This window comes from Abramis brama (assembly GCF_963993115.1).
Source record: "Abramis brama genome assembly, chromosome: 8".
NCBI classification, from domain to species: domain Eukaryota; kingdom Metazoa; phylum Chordata; class Actinopteri; order Cypriniformes; family Leuciscidae; genus Abramis; species Abramis brama.
Window position 1 is genome coordinate 602,989 of NC_139970.1, and position 21,680 is coordinate 624,668.

The 21,680-nt window shown below is 42.8% G+C and overlaps 1 protein-coding gene across 1 annotated transcript; it reads right to left on the minus strand.

Moving 5' to 3' along the window:
• Positions 1-3,268: 3,268 nt before the first annotated feature.
• On the minus strand, positions 3,269-21,254 carry LOC311088684 (interferon alpha/beta receptor 1a-like). Its single transcript, XM_084122933.1, has 6 exons — positions 21,086-21,254; positions 13,302-13,437; positions 12,308-12,498; positions 12,066-12,226; positions 8,096-8,243; positions 3,269-4,979 (listed from the first exon to the last, which is right to left on the minus strand). Exons 1-6 carry the CDS (start codon positions 21,138-21,140, stop codon positions 4,891-4,893), a joined length of 780 nt encoding a protein of 259 aa, XP_083979059.1. The 5' UTR covers positions 21,141-21,254; the 3' UTR covers positions 3,269-4,890.
• Positions 21,255-21,680: the final 426 nt, after the last annotated feature.

Sequence of the window (21,680 nt, forward strand, 5' to 3'; positions counted from 1 at the left end):
GTTGAACCACTGTAGTCACTTGGACTATTTTAACGATGTCTTTAATAACTTTTCTGGGATGACAGGTATCGATTACCTAAAAGCCTATGGAGGAGTGATCCAGCTCTCAGATTTTATCAAAAATATCTTAATTTGAGGGTGAGTAATTACTGACAGAATTTTCATTTTTGGGTGAACTAACCCTTTAAGTTACGACGGTTTTGGGAAATGGCCGGTAAGTCTAGGATGATTTGTGTGATCATTTTTACGATCTACTTAGGCTTACGATGCTTTTGGGAAACACAGTCCTGGTCAGTGTTTTACACTTTCACAAAAAATTAAATAAAGCTTTTACTTTGTATTGTTGTGCTGCCAGTTACCCAGCATGCCTTGTAACTTCTGCCTGTTATGGTTGTGTCAATAAATCATGTCCTGCTTAAGAGGTTGGTGTCTGACATTACAGTATTTTTCTGTGCTCATAATGAACACTTCTGTCACAAACATCACACCTTATTTTAATTTTTTTTTTATAAAATAAAAATAAAACAGAAAACTACAAAGTAAAAAGCTGCTCTCTCTAGAAACTCTCTGTATCTGATCTGTAAACACCTGCATCATCTAGAGTCTGGAGGAGGGATCATTTACTGATGCTTCCTTAACATGGCCTGATTTAAAGGAACACGCCGACCTTTTGGGACTTCAGCTTATTCCCCGTATCCCACAGAGTTAGATAAGTCCACACACACCCTTCTCATCTCCCTGCGTGCCGTAACTCTGTCTGACGCACCCACCGCTAGCCTAGCTTAGCACAAGGTAAATGGCTCCAGCTAGCATACTGCTCCCAATAAGTTACAAAATAACCCAACATTTTCCTATTTACATGTTGTGATTTGTATAGTCACAGCAGCGTGTACAGATAACAAGGTCACATGAGACACAACCATCTTCTAAACGTACACACACTGGGAACTATATTCTCAGAAGGCGAAGCACTGCTACTTGGGCGGAGTGATTTGCTCGCAGCTCCTGAGAAGCGACTCGCTCGTATGTATTCTAAATGGCAGATTATACACTTATGAGAATACTTAATTAGTTGGTTGAAGTGATTACACATTAATGAGAACGTATAATTTTGAAATAACGTGTTTTTTGCTAAAAATCAACTTAAAACATTACACAGTGTAGCTTTAAGAAAGGTCCGAAATTGGTTTTTAAACGTCAAAACAACCTTTGTGACTTGCTTGTGAAATCCAGATTTCCTTCACGTGTAAAACAAGGTATTCCAACTCTTCCTCCAGGCAATTACAGGTGTGGCAATTGTGTCCAGTGTGCCTTTACATATAAGTGCAATTCCTTTAGTCATCCACGCACTGGTCACAATATTCCGATACGTGGTACCATTACCTGTGCTTCTACTCATGTGATTTATCTCATTCATGCCCTTGTGGTCTTGCGTATGTCGGTAAAACCTCTAGATCACTGCGTACTCGCTTTAGCGAACATCGTAGTAATATTAGGACCAGAGATATGCGTAGTCCTATAGCGTCTCATTTTAAACAAGCAGGCCATAACGTCAGTGTTTTACAATATATCGGTATAGAGAAGGTAAAAAACCCTCAAGAGGAGGAGATTATGAGAAGAAATTATTACAGAGGGAATGTTTTTGGATTTATACCTTAAATACTTTGTCACCATTAGGGTTGAATGAGGACTTTGATATTAAGCCTTTTTTATAGTGATTGAGAAATTTCTTTATCTGTTGTTTATTATTAGTTAAGCTGTTTGTATATATAATGAATATAAAACTATTAAAACTAAATGTAATAACTAAATTAAAACTAAAATTTAGCTAGTGAGCCAGTTCCAGACACTGTCAGCAATCTTTACATCTTGTCATGGTCACATAAACATTGCTTAATCAGCTAATATATCTCCTATATGTTTAATGTCTACAGTCTCAGATCCGCTCCAGCAACAACAGCAAAGGCAGTAACTCACTTAAGGACTTTAGTAAGATTTTACCACAACAGGTATCACATTAATGTTAAAAATCTAGTATTAATTGCTGTATTTTTTTCTGTTTGCTTTGTTTTTATTTTCATTGTATAAATGTAACTTGTATTTTTGTAAATCAGTTTTTGCCATGAAAATAGCCACAGATGCTGATATGGCATTAAATAAAACTATACTGTACTGTACGAAACATGGGCCACGTTGATTTTGTCCTACACAGTTTACTATAACAGCTGTTCTTTATTATTCTGTATAACAGAGAAGGATAAGCCATCAGGTTGGGACAACTTAAAATACTTCAGTTTCTAATCCCAGAGTTATTAACAGGTGCACATAACTTATTTTTTTAACTTTTAAACTTAAAACGTGTCTTTTCTGTTCTGTTTCTTTTTCAAAACTGCATCAATGCATTTGCTGCTGTATATTGCGTTAGTAGCTAATACCACCAAATCAGTAAAATAATTTGAAACAGAACCAACGAAGCGGGAGCAAACGTTCCCTTTCCATTGGTGGTCCAGGGCCGGACATGGAGGGCGAGTTGATTGTTTATTGTTGTTTTGTTCATGCTTTCGTCGAACATAACTACGAACGATTCGTCGTTAACTGTTGTGGTCATTTGTCTTTTATAAATGGCGAAATTCCAAATCTGGCTTCGTATGCTGTTTTATCTCTGAATGTCTTTGCATGTTCGGCAAGTGTGTGTACGGTGTTGAACTGTGTGAATGGCGTCGGCTCACCGTGTGCAGAACTGTGAAACACCTGAACACCACGATCCAGTCCAACATCACCAGTCTGTGATCCAGCAGGAGTAACTGTTCAAGCACACACATTTTTTAGTCTAGCTTCATGCATTTTTATTCAACATTTGTAGGTGAGTTTCATTGAAAAAGCAACAACTCGCTTTTTTAAAAGACCACAATGTGCATAAGCAATGCTTTTATCGCTTGATTCTTCTTCTTCGCCTGTGTTTTGATCCAGAGATTATGCACTCTTTCAGAAGATGTGTAATAGCGCCCCCTGCCGTATAAGAGTGAAGACATGGACTGCTGGGAAATCCTGTCAATGGTGGCAAAGAGTTGAATATCTGGCTGATCAAAGCTTGAGTGAATACAGCAGCAAACGGCTCAAACTGAAATTACTGCAGGAGAGTTCGGTGTACAAGCGCAACAGATGTAATGAGAAATACAAACAGGTTCTTCTTGCCTTCAGATATTACACCGTTCCTTCTTAAACATCTGTTATATTTCACATTCAGATGTGGCAAACTGACGCCTCGTTCTGTTTATGTTTGCATGTCTTTATTGTCTACCAAGGTGGAAAATGATCTTTGGCTCACCAGCACATACAATAACAATACAGGCATAGTAAGAAAAACAAGAACAAAAACAAAACACACAGAACAGATTCACATTACATAGATATAAAAATACAGTTCATGTCACTGTCATTTGGTTTATCGATGACTTGCGGAGTTGATGTTTTTAATAGCGTTTGGAATAAAAGACCTCTTAAACACACTTAATTGGCCAGAGGGATTCAATAGCGCTGAAGACTGGCTCAGACTGACTAAAGAGAGGGTGAGAACTCTAGAATAATCCTCAACGCCGCCTTTGCCCTTTCAGCATTAAAAGCTCTGAGGTCTGCCGACTATTTTACTGGACATTGACACAATTCAGTTTGAGTGATCAGAGATGAAACGTTTGTACACAGTCCTTGTTTGTACACAAGTTATAAAATATGCTGACTAATTCCAAGGCCACTAGGTTGTCTAAGAAGAAATAAACGCAGCAAGCATTTTTTTTTTATTTACTCTGGATAACGAAGCTCAAATGTGAGTCCAGAATTGAGCCATGCTATTTAAAATTCTCCACAATTTAAATTTATAGGCTGGATTATCATGTCTAGTTTTGTGAACATAATTATTTTGTCTTTGCAACATTTATTTCTAATTGGCTGAAGTGACACCAAGTTTCAAGGGCCTTAGTTAGAGTTAGTTTTGTCCAGTAGGCCAACTAAGACCATATCATCAGTGTATTTAAATAGTCTGAAATGTTCCTCCTTAATCATAAACTCATTAGTAAACAGAGAGAAAAGCACAGGGGAAAGAGCCTGTGCTTAAAGTGAGCACTTCTGACAGGATCCCTCGAACACAGACCGTCTGCGGACGGCAAGTTTCTAATCCAGAGGACTAAACCTGTATTAACATCAAGATCAACAAGCCTTTTTATGAGTATACGTGTCTTCACTGAAGTAACTGTATTAAGCAGGGTCAGTATTGTTGTGCGGTTCTCCACGTGCTGTAGAGCCTAAAGCTGTTATTATAATTACAAACAAATGCAGTAAGAGTAAAAATAGACAAACAGTTGAATGAATAAAGCCTTCCTGGAGCAAATATGCATGTAAACAACAGGAACAGGGTTTTAACAAACTCTTCCTAGTGACAGAATCTGAAGAAGAACAAGGAGACTGCACATGATAGAGTCTATTTTAATCTGACGTTGGGTGGAGGTGAGTGTGAAGCTAACGAATGGATGAATAAAGATTCTATAAGAATCATAAAGAATCTGCATGCTTAAATACAGAAATGCAAATATGGCTGAAATGACAAACACACAAAGGTTTCACATGTACAATAAGATGATTTGAATGGAGAAAAACAAGTCTAAGTCATGTCTGTTTGACATGTGTTTGTGTTGTTAAGCGCAGATCTCCAGCGTCCCATCATGCATCTCTTCCCTGTGCTGCGTGTCTGTCTTGCACCTGTGGTCAGTGTGTGTGTCGAGACTGGAGTCCTCCTCTGTTGAGTTGAAGCCGGAGTCTCCGCTGCCGTGCCGGCTGGGAACGCTGGTGTCCTGATCCTCAGGGATGGAGATCTGGATGTCCGGGACTGTGTCCGTCTCAGCGCTGATCATGTCCAGCTGATCCCACACAGAGCCGGAGCATGGAGGAGGCAGAAGATGCGGCGTCTCCGAGTCCGACAACCAAAGCTGGAGACACACAGAGAGAACATGTTTTATTCCAGAGCAAGACTAATACTCTCTCATTAGATGGGCTAACAGTCCTTCATTAGATGGGCTAACAGTCCTTCATTAGATGGGCTAACAGTCCTTCATCAGATGGGCTAACAGTCCTTCATCAGATGGGCTAACAGTCCTTCATCAGATGGGCTAACAGTCCTTCATCAGATGGGCTAACAGTCCTTCATTAGATGGGCTAACAGTCCTTCATTAGATGGGCTAACAGTCCTTCATTAGATGGGCTAACAGTCCTTCATTAGATGGGCTAACAGTCCTTCATCAGATGGGCTAACAGTCCTTCATCAGATGGGCTAACAGTCCTTCATCAGATGGGCTAACAGTCCTTCATTAGATGGGCTAACAGTCCTTCATTAGATGGGCTAACAGTCCTTCATTAGATGGGCTAACAGTCCTTCATTAGATGGGCTAACAGTCCTTCATTAGATGGGCTAACAGTCCTTCATCAGATGGGCTAACAGTCCTTCATCAGATGGGCTAACAGTCCTTCATCAGATGGGCTAACAGTCCTTCATCAGATGGGCTAACAGTCCTTCATCAGATGGGCTAACAGTCCTTCATCAGATGGGCTAACAGTCCTTCATCAGATGGGCTAACAGTCCTTCATTAGATGGGCTAACAGTCCTTCATTAGATGGGCTAACAGTCCTTCATTAGATGGGCTAACAGTCCTTCATCAGATGGGCTAACAGTCCTTCATCAGATGGGCTAACAGTCCTTCATTAGATGGGCTAACAGTCCTTCATTAGATGGGCTAACAGTCCTTCATTAGATGGGCTAACAGTCCTTCATTAGATGGGCTAACAGTCCTTCATCAGATGGGCTAACAGTCCTTCATCAGATGGGCTAACAGTCCTTCATCAGATGGGCTAACAGTCCTTCATCAGATGGGCTAACAGTCCTTCATCAGATGGGCTAACAGTCCTTCATTAGATGGGCTAACAGTCCTTCATCAGATGGGCTAACAGTCCTTCATCAGATGGGCTAACAGTCCTTCATTAGATGGGCTAACAGTCCTTCATTAGATGGGCTAACAGTCCTTCATTAGATGGGCTAACAGTCCTTCATTAGATGGGCTAACAGTCCTTCATTAGATGGGCTAACAGTCCTTCATTAGATGGTCTAACAGTCCTTCATTAGATGGTCTAACAGTCCTTCATTAGATGGTCTAACAGTCCTTCATTAGATGGGCTAACAGTCCTTCATTAGATGGGCTAACAGTCCTTCATCAGATGGGCTAACAGTCCTTCATCAGATGGGCTAACAGTCCTTCATTAGATGGGCTAACAGTCCTTCATTAGATGGGCTAACAGTCCTTCATTAGATGGGCTAACAGTCCTTCATTAGATGGGCTAACAGTCCTTCATTAGATGGGCTAACAGTCCTTCATTAGATGGTCTAACAGTCCTTCATTAGATGGTCTAACAGTCCTTCATTAGATGGTCTAACAGTAAGAAGTCCACTGCTTTAATCTACCCTGCTGGTAGTGACTGCATGAATGCTCTTCTCCAGGTCTTGTTCAGACACATAAGATCTGATTTCTGCTGTTTGAGTTGGTAGAATTCAGGATCACTGACTTCATGACAAGTTTTTAGACCCTGGTTTACCTTTATCCTTCTGAAATCATTCTAATATGATGATTTGATGCTCAAGAAACATTTATGATGACTATCATTGTTGAAAACAGTTCATATTTTTATTGAAACTGTGATGCATTTTATTCTTCTGTATTCGTTGAATAGAAAGTTGAAAAGAACAGCTTTTATTTGAATGAGAATCTTTTGTTTTTTGATCAATTGAATGTTTCAGATATGTCTGGTTTCTGCACGTGAGGGAACTGGAAGTGGTTAAGCACCTGCTCGACCGGAAACACAACATCTGCAGCTGCAGGCGAGCGGTGAGAGACGGCTCACGTCACACAGCTTTGCTCTCGCATTTAGATCAGACCACCAAACCACATGCCATCACAAACCAAATGACATGCTAACTACAAAGCTTTCATAATCGTTCTAAATCTAAGAGAACAGTGAGTCCCCAGCACAACAGTAACAGCACAGAGAATCACTGCCAGAACAGTATTTTCCAGCCGATGAACGATAACATCACTGACAGTCAGAATCTATCCTTCTTCAAAGCATTTAAACAGAAGACAAAACTGCAGCACACTTATAATAAACAATGTGATCATCTGCCAGTGCGGATGCTAAAATAGTTATCGATATCATTCTTGGTGTGAACGGGCCTTTAGCCGGGTGTGAGAGCTGAGCGAGTTTCTAATGGTTACTCTTAGGGGTCTGAATTCATTGCTAATAATTCAGAAGTTTTATCATCCTGAGTTAATTTAGAAGGCTGTAGTGTGGATAACAAATATAAATTTCCAGGCTGTAAAGTTACAGAACTCATTCACTGATGAAGAAAGCACAGCCTCAACTCTTCGGAATCTCAGGACCTTCTATCACAACGATAGCGGTAGTTAGCATCCTAACAACACAGCTAACACAGCCTGGATAGGGAGCCGACCTGCCTTCCCTTCAGGATATTAATACTGAGTGATGCTGAGAAAAGGCTTGGCCAAGCGTGTTTGGGAGAAGGTGCTGTAGTATTAAAGCAGGCTCAGAGATAACTTTCCTCAGGACATCTGAGTATGAAACAGCACAGTCTGTGTTCTGGATCTGTGTGTGTACACAGCTGTTATATTGTGTAGCTCTTTGTTTCTGCAAAAAATGTATACATAATAACTAACTATTTGTATTGATTTGATTTGTATTATCTTCGAACTGTACATTTCTGGCATATGGACACAAAGTAAAATAACTAAATTGTAATGTAAAAACATGCATATGTATTGTGAAAAGCGCTATACAAATAAATGTCAATGGAGTGAGAATGTGAGAGAGAGAGTGAGTGAGTGAGTGAGTGAGTGAGTGAGTGTGTGTGTGTGTGTGTGTGTGTGTGTGTGTGTGTGTGAGAGAGAGAGAGAGAGAGAGTGAGTGAGTGTGTGTGTGAGAGTGAGTGAGTGAGTGAGTGAGTGAGTGTGTGTGTGTGTGTGTGTGTGATGGATCTGCTGACCTTCAGAGCGTGTGCAGTGTATGTCACTGAAGACACTGGTCTTGTTGTAGAAGTCATAGCGACTCTGAACTCTGACACAGTACCCCGTCCGTCGGTCCAGCTCAGACAGCGTCACCACATTATTCCGCGTCTTCAAGACTTCAGCCTTCTGCACAAGAGGAGAGGGAATGGGTTAGCTATAGCGAGAACGCTATACTTCACTCAGAAGTACCATTATTATCATTTTTAATATTATTATTATTGGTCCAAAAGTCCAGTGACATCCACATATTCAGACTTCTGGACCTCAGTGTTTGTGGAAATAGTTTTAAAGTACTTTAAGAGAGAAGAATCTGGATACAGATTAGAAACCAACATCTTTCTAAAGGACGTGGTCATCATGCTCTTAAAAGCACTTCTGTATTCCTTCAGTCTCAGGCATGATGCTGACATCAGAGATTCTACTAGTCCACATTAGATGCCACTTTCAGACACTATCGGTGCGTCCCAATTCGCATACTATCCATCCTAAATAGTACTTGAAAATAGAATAAGTACGTCCCAAATCATAGTATGTTGAAATGAGTATTCCAAAGATACACGGATGGTCTACCATTTCTGGTCAGAATCCAAAGTGCAGATTGATGCACACTTTAACGGCTAAAATTACCAACAACCAATGGCGCGCAGGATGAGGATTCGATTAGAACTACAAACACGAGTGAAAAGTGTTAAAAAAAAAAAATCTACAGACATGGAGGACACACGAGTCCGGCGGTTAAGCAGAGAGGTTTAGATAGAGCGGTTTGAGTGATTAATTATCAGTATCTAACCTGACAAAAATGTATTTATTCAGTGTTGTCCACATCATATTTCATCTGCAGCAGCATAGTGAACTTTTGTAAAGATATGTTTAACCATTACATTTTTAATGCATCATTATATTCAAATTGCAAACATTTCAGCGTGCTGCAACATTTCTCTCCGAAATGGTAGGAAATTATATTTAGATTGAATGGAGGATTTTAACTGTGACAAAATGATTGACTGGGCAGTTTATGGTGACAGGATCCACATAACAAAGCTGTCCGTTAAAGATGATGAAGTAGTTTGTCCAAAAGATTGACTACTCTTTTGCAACACACTCAAAAGTATGTACTTTTTCTTCACAAAAAGAATACATACTTTTAGGGCATAGTATAAGTAGGCAAATTGGGATGCAGCAGAACTGTCCTGCAGAGTTCCGGTGTGTTTGATCAGGGTTGATCTCTGCAGGGCCACTAGAGAACCCCAGGCCGGTGTGTTTGATCAGGGCTGATCTCTGCAGGGCCACTAGAGAACCCCAGGCCGGTGTGTTTGATCAGGGCTGATCTCTCCAGGGCCACTAGAGAACCCCAGGCAGGTGTGTTTGATCAGGGCTGATCTCTGCAGGGCCACTAGAGAACCCCAGGCCGGTGTGTTTGATCAGGGCTGATCTCTGCAGGGCCACTAGAGAACCCCAGGCCGGTGTGTTTGATCAGGGCTGATCTCTCCAGGGCCACTAGAGAACCCCAGGCAGGTGTGTTTGATCAGGGTTGATCTCTGCAGGGCCACTAGAGAACCCCAGGCCGGTGTGTTTGATCAGGGCTGATCTCTCCAGGGCCACTAGAGAACCCCAGGCAGGTGTGTTTGATCAGGGCTGATCTCTGCAGGGCCACTAGAGAACCCCAGGCCGGTGTGTTTGATCAGGGCTGATCTCTGCAGGACCCCTAGAGAACCTCAGGCCGGTGTGTTTGATCAGGGCTGATCTCTGCAGGGCCACTAGAGAACCCCAGGCCGGTGTGTTTGATCAGGGTTGATCTCTGCAGGGCCACTAGAGAACCCCAGGCCGGTGTGTTTGATCAGGGCTGATCTCTGCAGGGCCACTAGAGAACCCCAGGCCGGTGTGTTTGATCAGGGCTGATCTCTCCAGGGCCACTAGAGAACCCCAGGCAGGTGTGTTTGATCAGGGCTGATCTCTGCAGGGCCACTAGAGAACCCCAGGCCGGTGTGTTTGATCAGGGCTGATCTCTGCAGGGCCACTAGAGAACCCCAGGCCGGTGTGTTTGATCAGGGCTGATCTCTGCAGGGCCACTAGAGAACCCCAGGCAGGTGTGTTTGATCAGGGCTGATCTCTGCAGGGCCACTAGAGAACCCCAGGCCGGTGTGTTTGATCAGGGCTGATCTCTGCAGGACCCCTAGAGAACCCCAGGCCGGTGTGTTTGATCAGGGCTGATCTCTGCAGGGCCACTAGAGAACCCCAGGCCGGTGTGTTTGATCAGGGTTGATCTCTGCAGGGCCACTAGAGAACCCCAGGCCGGTGTGTTTGATCAGGGCTGATCTCTGCAGGGCCACTAGAGAACCCCAGGCCGGTGTGTTTGATCAGGGCTGATCTCTCCAGGGCCACTAGAGAACCCCAGGCAGGTGTGTTTGATCAGGGCTGATCTCTGCAGGACCACTAGAGAACCCCAGGCAGGTGTGTTTGATCAGGGCTGATCTCTGCAGGGCCACTAGAGAACCCCAGGCCGGTGTGTTTGATCAGGGCTGATCTCTGCAGGACCCCTAGAGAACCCCAGGCCGGTGTGTTTGATCAGGGCTGATCTCTGCAGGGCCACTAGAGAACCCCAGGCCGGTGTGTTTGATCAGGACTGATCTCTGCAGGGCCACTAGAGAACCCCAGGCAGGTGTGTTTGATGAGGGCTGATCTCTGCAGGACCACTAGAGAACCCCAGGCCGGTGTGTTTGATCAGGGCTGATCTCTGCAGGGCCACTAGAGAACCCCAGGCCGGTGTGTTTGATCAGGACTGATCTCTGCAGGACCAGTAGAGAACCCCAGGCAGGTGTGTTTGATCAGGGCTGATCTCTGCAGGGCCACTAGAGAACCCCAGACAGGTGTGTTTGATCAGGACTGATCTCTGCAGGACCACTAGAGAACCCCAGGCAGGTGTGTTTGATCAGGGCTGATCTCTGCAGGACCCCTAGAGAACCCCAGGCAGGTGTGTTTGATCAGGGCTGATCTCTGCAGGACCCCTAGAGAACCCCAGGCCGGTGTGTTTGATCAGGACTGATCTCTGCAGGACCACTAGAGAACCCCAGGCAGGTGTGTTTGATCAGGGCTGATCTCTGCAGGGCCACTAGAGAACCCCAGACAGGTGTGTTTGATCAGGGCTGATCTCTGCAGGGCCACTAGAGAACCCCAGACAGGTGTGTTTGATCAGGACTGATCTCTGCAGGACCACTAGAGACCCCAGGCTGGTGTGTTTGATCAGGACTGATCTCTGCAGGACCACTAGAGAACCCCAGGCAGGTGTGTTTGATCAGGACTGATCTCTGCAGGACCACTAGAGAACCCCAGGCAGGTGTGTTTGATCAGGACTGATCTCTGCAGGACCACTAGAGAACCCCAGGCAGGTGTGTTTGATCAGGACTGATCTCTGCAGGACCACTAGAGAACCCCAGGCAGGTGTGTTTGATCAGGACTGATCTCTGCAGGACCACTAGAGAACCCCAGGCAGGTGTGTTTGATCAGGGCTGATCTCTGCAGGACCACTAGAGACCCCATGCCGGTGTGTTTGATCAGGACTGATCTCTGCAGGACCACTAGAGAACCCCAGGCAGGTGTGTTTGATCAGGGCTGATCTCTGCAGGGCCACTAGAGAACCCCAGGCAGGTGTGTTTGATCAGGACTGATCTCTGCAGGACCACTAGAGAACCCCAGGCAGGTGTGTTTGATCAGGACTGATCTCTGCAGGACCACTAGAGAACCCCAGGCAGGTGTGTTTGATCAGGGCTGATCTCTGCAGGACCACTAGAGACCCCATGCCGGTGTGTTTGATCAGGACTGATCTCTGCAGGACCACTAGAGACCCCAGGCCGGTGTGTTTGATCACCTGCAGGACAGGGGCCCTCGAGGGCCAGAGTTGAGGACCGCTGATCTATGCAGTGCAACTGCTGGTCATTAGTGCACAGATACCTGATAGCCTTCAAGCTGCTTCCAGTAGTGGATGAGGTACTGCATGTCGTCGACCAGCGTCTTCATGGACTCGTTGGTGCTGCTCAGAGGGTCAGCGATGACGATCTCCAGATCTCCTTTAACAGAGGTCAGCTTCACACTGGACGGAGGACCTAGATCAGCTACAGAGGAGAGGGACAGAGCTGTGGTCACACCGCAGAATCAAGAGCCAAGGCCAGATTACAACAGACCAGTTTAATCACCCTCTTTATCTGGGCAGAAGGTAATGTTGGTCCAGTTGGAGAAATGCTGTGCTGTGTTGGCCCGCACACGCAGGAAATACATGCCCAAGTAACTCAGTCCAGCATCAGTGAAATCACAGCGCTGCTCCAGAACATCCGCACATACAGTCTTCCATTTCTGCTTGTGAGGCGGCTTACGGGAATGAACTGCCCTGTTGGAGGAAAGACCACATGAGTGACTCGATTCATCATGTGAAGTACAGCAGTCACTGACCCTGGACAGAGGGTTTCTACATGATGTCTGAGGGAAACTATTGGATGTCTCCCATTTGGAGATTATTTATTAAAGCATTAACATGTCATGGCTTGGACGTCCATCCCAATGTTTACTTGCTTCTGTGTCTGTCTGTATTCTTCTATATATTTACTTACAATATACAGTATAATGCTTTAGAATTCAATATCATTGGCTGGATGACGTCTGTTCCCATGAACTTTTGCCTATGCTTTGCATAGATTTGGCTAAACATTTGTCAGTCTGAAGAGGACTGGCTTCATGGATTGAGTGTCTGTAGGCAATGAAGATTATGAGCTTCAATAAAGCCCAAGCACAATTCAGCACATTTCACACTTAATTCTTACTATTATAATGCAAAAATGACACAAATTACTAGAAAAATAATTCTATATTACACATCAAGGTAGTATTTGTTGTACTGCCTTTAAGCAGACATTCATTTCTGCATTACAGAAATAAGTCACATCGAGAAGAGCAAGAATAAAACAAAACATCTGGACAGATTACGATAATGAGAAATTTGGAGAAAAATAACGTCAATATATAAAAATATTTTTATACTACAGGACATGAACCTCAAATCTCTCACAAGAATCTATAATGACCTGTCCAGCCTGTGTAATTATTTTTCATTTTGTTATCTGTAATTAGAAGATTGGCTCAAAAATCTGAATAAACATGATGTTATGGATGAAAGCAGAGATATAGTGTTCTTACGCAAGATACTGTGCAGTGAAGGTGATCGTCCCGTTGATGGCGCTCTGCTGATCATCAGCCCAGTCCCAGCGCAGAACATACTGTGTGTTGAGACTCTGAACAGAGAGATTCTGAAGAGGGCTCAAATCTGGAAGAGCTGGGAGAGACACACACACACACACACACACACACACAATCAAACACGCTTAGTTAAGGTCGCATATAGGTTTTCACACGTCACATAGTACTTTTAACGCTACCTATAACACCTGATATACTTGTTACATCATAAGAATGGCATCTACGCTAATGTTACTCTTTCTGTTTATATCCCGAAGTTTACATAAGTCAGCCGGATCCGGGCCGTATCCAGATCAGATGGAGGACCTGCGCCTAGACACGACCACAACGCATGATGTAGTCAGCCGGATCCGGGCCGTATCCAGACCAGATGGAGGACCTGAGCCTAGACACGACCACAACGCATGATGTAGTCAGCCGGATCCGGGCCGTATCCAGATCAGATGGAGGACCTGAGCCTAGACACGACCACAACGCATGATGTAGTCAGCCGGATCCGGGCCGTATCCAGACCAGATGGAGGACCTGAGCCTAGACACGACCACAACGCATGATGTAGTCAGCCGGATCCGGGCCGTATCCAGATCAGATGGAGGACCTGAGCCAACACATGATGTAGTCAGCCGGATCCGGGCCGTATCCAGATCAGATGGAGGACCTGCGCCTAGACACGACCACAACACATGATGTAGTCAGCCGGATCCGGGCCATATCCAGATCAGATGGAGGACCTGCGCCTAGACACGACCACAACACATGATGTAGTCAGCCGGATCCGGGCCATATCCAGATCAGATGGAGGACCTGCGCCTAGACACGACCACAACACATGATGTAGTCAGCTGGATCCAGGCCGTATCCAGATCCGATGGAGGACCTGAGCCAACACATGATGTAGTCAGCCGGATCCGGGCCGTATCCAGATCAGATGGAGGACCTGCGCCTAGACACGACCACAACACATGATGTAGTCAGCCGGATCCGGGCCAGATCCAGATCAGATGGAGGACCTGCGCCTAGACATGACCACAACACATGATGTAGTCAGCCGGATCCGGGGCGTATCCAGATCAGAGGCTTAGTAATGCGCCCGGCCCTGGGTTAGGGTCAGGAGCTGTGGAAGGGTTCCTCCGCTGCCAAAGCCCTTATTCTACACCTCTAAAGGGCGACATTTCCCCTGAGATGCACATATTTACAGACAGATTATGAAAAATAAAAAAATAAAAAAATGAAATTTAAACATAAATGTAACAAGCTTACACTTAAAAACAACTTTTTATACGATATACATCCACTTTTAATGAATTCATCTTTGAAAAATGTGGGGGTTAAATCTTGTATTGTCTTGTGATTTGCAACAAACTTCGGGTCAAGCGTGCTTATGTTCATGAGCCTCAGAGGAAGGGAAACTTGCATTAGGAGTATCATATGGATCAGCCAGAATGTGCTGAGTGGGAAAACGATCTTTATTAAGGATTAGGGTGACAAAGGTGTAATTATTGTTTTGGATTTGTTGAAGGAGGACGGCAGCTTTTATTCCTACACTGGATTTATCAACTCTTTCGGAGTGGATTCCACACATAAAGTTTATGACGTCTAAAGCGCCTGCCGCCCGAGTTGAAAAATCTGAACTTTGGCCTCAGTTCGTGCCACGTTAGCCAATCAGGAGCCTGCTTGCTGCAAGCGGTCAAGTAAAAACAAAGTAAATCTTTTATCACATAAAAACTTGATTTCAACATACGAGACATATTCATTTTGTATTGAATGCTATTTATTCCATATCTAAATCCAGATTATATGAAACATTATTATTCTAATGTAAAGACAACCAACATACTTTAGTGTACAAGAATAGTTTGTGTCTGGACAGTGTTGCGTGAGAAAAAGAAAAAACACAGGACAGGTTAATTACTTTTGGAGGCTAACTCCATTTATCATCAATACAAAAACTAATGACAGATTATGTGGGAGAGGGGGCGGGTGATCCTCGCTCTGGTGCGGGACAACAGGTCCTCAGACCGGGCGCGGGACAGGCGGGAGCACCGCTGAAGAGCGGCCGTCACCCAGGAGCAGCTCCTGGAGCAAAGGGGGAAACTCGCCAAACTGGGTTCAATCTGGGTCTGGTGGACCCAAATCCGGTGACGGTGACCCCTACGCCGCTGTTCTGCTCTCCAGAGCGGTGACTCTCTCGATGAAGGACCGATCAACATCACACATCTTGTAAAAAGATGGCCGCCAACGGGTTTCGCAACTTTTAAAACTTTCGCCTCTGATGCGCGTAGAAACAAAATTTTGAAGCGAAATTTACAATGGACACAAAAGTGGTCAAGCGTATAACTAGACGCTATTCGCATCCGGTGTGAACGCACAGTAAGACATTTATTGTGTGTGTGTAAATATAGTTTATTTTATTTTAATAATGAAATTCAACAAGTCAACTCAAAGTAAAAAAACTCAAAACTTGAATATAGGCTATTTGAATTTTCATTTAATCATTTAATATTGATAAAACAATTCTCATTTCATTTCATCATTTGATAGAATTTTAAATGCACAAATGGGCCTAATCATTTTTTAGTTTTTAAAAGCCTTTTCCAAGATTAACGCGTTTCAATTAATAGTAAAATTCCATAAAACTGAATTGAATAACCCTTACATGAATCAAGCATTTTAGACGAGTAGCCGACTAGAGCTTAATAACATATTTTGTATTAATCTTAAACTTAGCCTACATTTAAACATATTCATTTATTATTATTTTTTTATGAATACAAAACCCATACACTAAATGGTCCATTCCCTTCTTGCTTAATATAAAAATTAAGCTCTAGTTTTTTACTCATTTATTCTTAATTCATAATATGAATAACTTGTAAGGATTATTCAATTCAATTTGATGAAATTTTACTATTAATTGCATTAATTTTGAGATATCCTTCAAAGTTCGGCAATGACGGAAACGTCCCATTTCGGTTAATCGGCGCCGAGGCCCTACCCTAGGCTCTTCTGTTGCTTAGCTGGGATGACACTTGTATCTTCACCTGCCAGATGTGTGCATCTCTGGGACACAGCTGCAGCGAGCACGGGAGATACACCTGTCGACAGGTACAGAAGAACCTGAGCCAACATCAGTGATAAAGTGGAGTACGCAGGGCTCTGGATCATCTTCTGGGTGAAATGCAAGTGCGTTTCAGTGAGCGTAATTCAAAGTTTGCCACAGCACTTGCCGCTCTTGACCCAGAAATTAGACCTTTTTGGATGTAAAGTCCAATCATGGATTTAACTAATTCTACCATTGTGGAAGCGGAGTGCATTGCTGCAAAGCAATATATCTCCAGAATCAAAAGGGAGGAAAGCCAGCAGATGATGACTACTAGGAGACTTCTCTCTGAACACCTCAAAGTACTTGGAGCTATGCCTAGAGTTTCGCCCGCACTCAAACTCGCGGCCACATCCGGGGCCTTCTCCACCGCTGTGAGTGAGAGCTCACGAGCGCTTTCACGGACCACAGACGAGCAGTGAACCACAGCAATGATGACGAGAAGACCTCGCTCTGAGAAAGCTTAAAGGAGTAGTTCACTTTAAAATGAAAATTCTGTCATCATATACTCACCCTCAAGTTGAAAAAAATATACTCTGGAAGTCAATGGGACCCAGAAACTGTTTGGTTACTGACATTCTTCTAAATATCTTCATTTCTGTTCAGCAGAAGAGAGAAACTCATACAGGTTTGAAACAACATGAGGGTGAGTATATGATGACAGAACTATCCCTTTAATATTCTTACACTTTTTTTGTGAATGTTTTGAATGTGCACAATCTACAACTAATAATTAGTGTTAACAACATGTTAAATGAAATAAAAAATTAAAAGTAGTTTTTTAGTAGTTTTGCACATGTTTTGAATGTGATGCATTGCCCCATTTTATTTTATTATCAATTAAACGATGAAAAGACAAAAACACGGACTGTATGCTGATTATTTACATATATATTTACTGTTGTATTTTATTAAAGTAAAAAGAGATGAATTTAGGTTAGTTGAACGTTAGAATAATGTTAGGGGAACGTTAAGAAAACTTTACCGGCTAACTAAAAACAAACCATAAAAAAAACATTCTGGGAACCCAAAATTGTTAGCTGGGGCACCTCCACTGACTAAAACAGACACACACACACACACACACAGAGACAGAGATAGACAGAGAGAGAGAGAGAGAGAGACAGAGAGAGAGAGAGACGTAAACAATATCTACACAGTGACACACACACACACACACACACACACACACAGAGAGACACAGAGAGAGAGAGAGAGAGAGACATAAACAATATCTACACAGCGACACACACACACACACACACACACACACACACACAGCAGCACTAGATAAACACACGTCGTTATGGTTACTAACAAATACTTTACACCACTGTATCGTCACTAGTAGTGATGTACTCACCCAGTGAAACACACACTTTCTCGTCACTAACACACAGTAATGATGGACTCACCCAGTGAAACACACACTTTATCGTCATTAACACACAGTAGTGATGGACTCACCCAGTGAAACACACACTTTCTCGTCACTAACACACAGTAGTGATGGACTCACCCAGTGAAACACACACTTTATCGTCACTAACACACAGTAGTGATGGACTCAATCACCCAGTGAAACACACACTTTATCGTCACGTCACTACAGGCCCGGTTCTACGGGGGTGCTTGAGGGTGCTAAGCACCCTCAAATAAAAGTGAAAGATGAAAAATTATTAATAGCACACATAAACGAGATTTTGCCGAAAATAAAACACTGACGGATTTCACACTCTTGCCTATAATAGGATAGCCTACACAAAATAAATAAATTAATAAAATTAAACAAATATATATATATTAAATAAATTATTTCGTTATGCTTTCATGTTTAATGCATTGTAGTTGTCCTTTCGTGATCGCGATACGCAAAAGGTGAAGCTGTCTCTTTAATTGCCCACTTTGCTTGCGTGCGTGCTTCCCGCTCAGAAATTTTGTTAGCTGACTTTCTGAGACGGGGCTTTAGGTAACGTAAAAATAAGTGTCCATTTTTAATCATCATGGACATAAGAAAATGGCTTTTTTTAACCTTTTTTTTCCACTGCCCAGGGACAAGCATGTGAAGAGTCAGTGGCTACAGTTAATATTTACTAACACAGAAGTTTAGCCCGAACCTCGCGTCATTTTAATGACGTTTCTCCAACATAATGTTCTCCAACATAAATGCTTTCAAGTCTGGATTCGCAAGCCGTTTGAAGGAAGGTTACAGTACTGAATATATTTGGATTAGCTTCTTCCTCCTCCTCCGAATCACAACCTGTAAGTATTATTATTAATAATTGTAGCATGCTCAATAATAAGTATTTTGTGTAACGTTATGTGTGTTGTGTAACGTTAAGCTAGCGCAGCTTCTTGGTCTTTTGCTGTCAATTGTTTTGAACTGCTTGTTGTTGTTATTGGAGTTGTCATAAAGAATATAGCAGCAATACCTTGGTGTAATAACGTTACTGCAGCAGTGCTTTATCAATATGTTTATGCATAACGCTAACAATGAATGACTGATTGGGTGTTGATGTGTTGTCATGGTTGTCATATTGTACAGACCCGGCAGTCAGCGCTAGTGCATTATGGGTAATTGTTTGTTGGGAGTTGATTTATGCGTTATTACAGCAATATGGTTGGGGTTTGTGTTAGTAAAGTTACGTGTGTTTATGTTCAAGTTAGGTTGGATGTTCTTGGTACATTTTCTGCCTTATGTAAAAATGTGTCTCTCACTGTCATGGAGAGAGACGTGTGTAAGGCAGTGACTTTTGGCCATTCTAGGAGTGTTCAATTGAAGTTGAAGCCGGTTACAACAAGGGTATCACCACAGTGTAAGTAGGCTATGTGTGGCATGTTTTAATGTTTTGCAAAGTGAAGATTGCTGCTTGTTTACATGCTATTCTATAATTTACTGCCAGATCGTATATTGTCTAACATAACAGCAATAACAGTAGTATTGTTGTATACAACATCCCCAATTTTGAGATACTATGTTTCAGACTGATGACTGAGCTATTTCCTACGATTATGTAAGCAGCACCCTCACTATATTCAGAAGCACCCTCAGTGATTTGGTTCTAGAACCGGGCCTGCGTCACTAACACACAGTAGTGATGGACTCACCCAGTGAAACACACACTTTCTCGTCATTAACACACAGTAGTGATGGACTCACCCAGTGAAACACACACTTTATCGTCACTAACACACAGTAGTGATGGACTCAATCACCCAGTGAAACACACACTTTATCGTCACTAACACACAGTAGTGATGGACTCACCCAGTGAAACACACACTTTCTCGTCATTAACACACAGTAGTGATGGACTCACCCAGTGAAACACACACTTTCTCGTCATTAACACACAGTAGTGATGGACTCACCCAGTGAAACACACACTTTATCGTCACTAACACACAGTAGTGATGGACTCACCCAGTGAAACACACACTTTATCGTCACTAACACACAGTAGTGATGGACTCACCCAGTGAAACACACACTTTATCGTCACTAACACACAGTAGTGATGGACTCACCCAGTGAAACACACACTTTATCGTCACTAACACACAGTAGTGATGGACTCACCCAGTGAAACACACACTTTATCGTCACTAACACACAGTAGTGATGGACTCAATCACCCAGTGAAACACACACTTTATCGTCACTAACACACAGTAGTGATGGACTCACCCAGTGAAACACACACTTTCTCGTCATTAACACACAGTAGTGATGGACTCACCCAGTGAAACACACACTTTATCGTCATTAACACACAGTAGTGATGGACTCACCCAGTGAAACACACACTTTATCGTCATTAACACACAGTAGTGATGGACTCACCCAGTGAAACACACACTTTATCGTCACTAACACACAGTAGTGATGGACTCACCCAGTGAAACACACACTTTCTCGTCATTAACACACAGTAGTGATGGACTCACCCAGTGAAACACACACTTTATCGTCACTAACACACAGTAGTGATGGACTCACCCAGTGAAACACACACTTTCTCGTCATTAACACACAGTAGTGATGGACTCACCCAGTGAAACACACACTTTCTCGTCATTAACACACAGTAGTGATGGACTCACCCAGTGAAACACACACTTTCTCGTCATTAACACACAGTAGTGATGGACTCACCCAGTGAAACACACACTTTCTCGTCATTAACACACAGTAGTGATGGACTCACCCAGTGAAACACACACTTTATCGTCACTAACACACAGTAGTGATGGACTCACCCAGTGAAACACACACTTTCTCGTCATTAACACACAGTAGTGATGGACTCACCCAGTGAAACACACACTTTATCGTCACTAACACACAGTAGTGATGGACTCACCCAGTGAAACACACACTTTCTCGTCATTAACACACAGTAGTGATGGACTCACCCAGTGAAACACACACTTTCTCGTCATTAACACACAGTAGTGATGGACTCACCCAGTGAAACACACACTTTCTCGTCATTAACACACAGTAGTGATGGACTCACCCAGTGAAACACACACTTTATCGTCACTAACACACAGTAGTGATGGACTCACCCAGTGAAACACACACTTTCTCGTCACTAACACACAGTAATGATGGACTCACCCAGTGAAACACACACCAGCAGTGAAACACACACTTCAGAGCCGCGGAGCTTCATGTTTGCGCATCTGAATCCGCATCGCGATGATTCTCTTTCTCTGAGTTTGAGCTCAAGCTTGTTTCAGTTCCGCTCAGTCTCGAGGACAAGCTCTCTCACACACACATGATGCGGAAGTGACGAACAGCAGTTTTTTGTTTATTTTTTATCACAAAGAAACGTACAAAATACCAAACAAAGCTCAAGAAACAAATCTTATTAGATTACAAAGAAGTCCAAATAGCAGCACAAAATATAAATAAACCATAAACCTAAAGAAACGTAAATAACAAAAAGAAAATAAATAAAAAAGAAAATATTACACAAGGGGGTTATAATCAAAAAATACCTTAAGAAGATTATATAATTTAAGGGCTTTTTTGTTATATACAAGTCTAACGACTTGAAGAAGATCATTAAATCTTTATGGCCGTAATTCAAAGAAAAATACAAATATTTTATAGTTTTAAAGTTAAAGTCAGGCATTACATATTTCAAACTTAACCAAATATAAAGGTCATTCCATAATTTCTTTGAAAATTTGCATAAATAAAATAAATG

What these genes read in the sequence shown, in the direction of transcription:
- LOC311088684 (XM_084122933.1), bottom strand. Translation starts at nt 21,140, where the DNA reads ATGAAGCTCCGCGGCTCTGAAGTGTGTGTTTCACTGCTGGTGTGTGTT. An exon ending in GCTGGTGTGTGTTTCACTGG is followed by an intron (nt 13,438 to 21,085) that starts GTGAGTCCATCA and finishes TGTCTCTCCCAG; the next exon opens with CTCTTCCAGATTTGAGCCCT. An exon ending in ACACTGCACACGCTCTGAAG is followed by an intron (nt 4,980 to 8,095) that starts GTCAGCAGATCC and finishes GTGTGTCTCCAG; the next exon opens with CTTTGGTTGTCGGACTCGGA.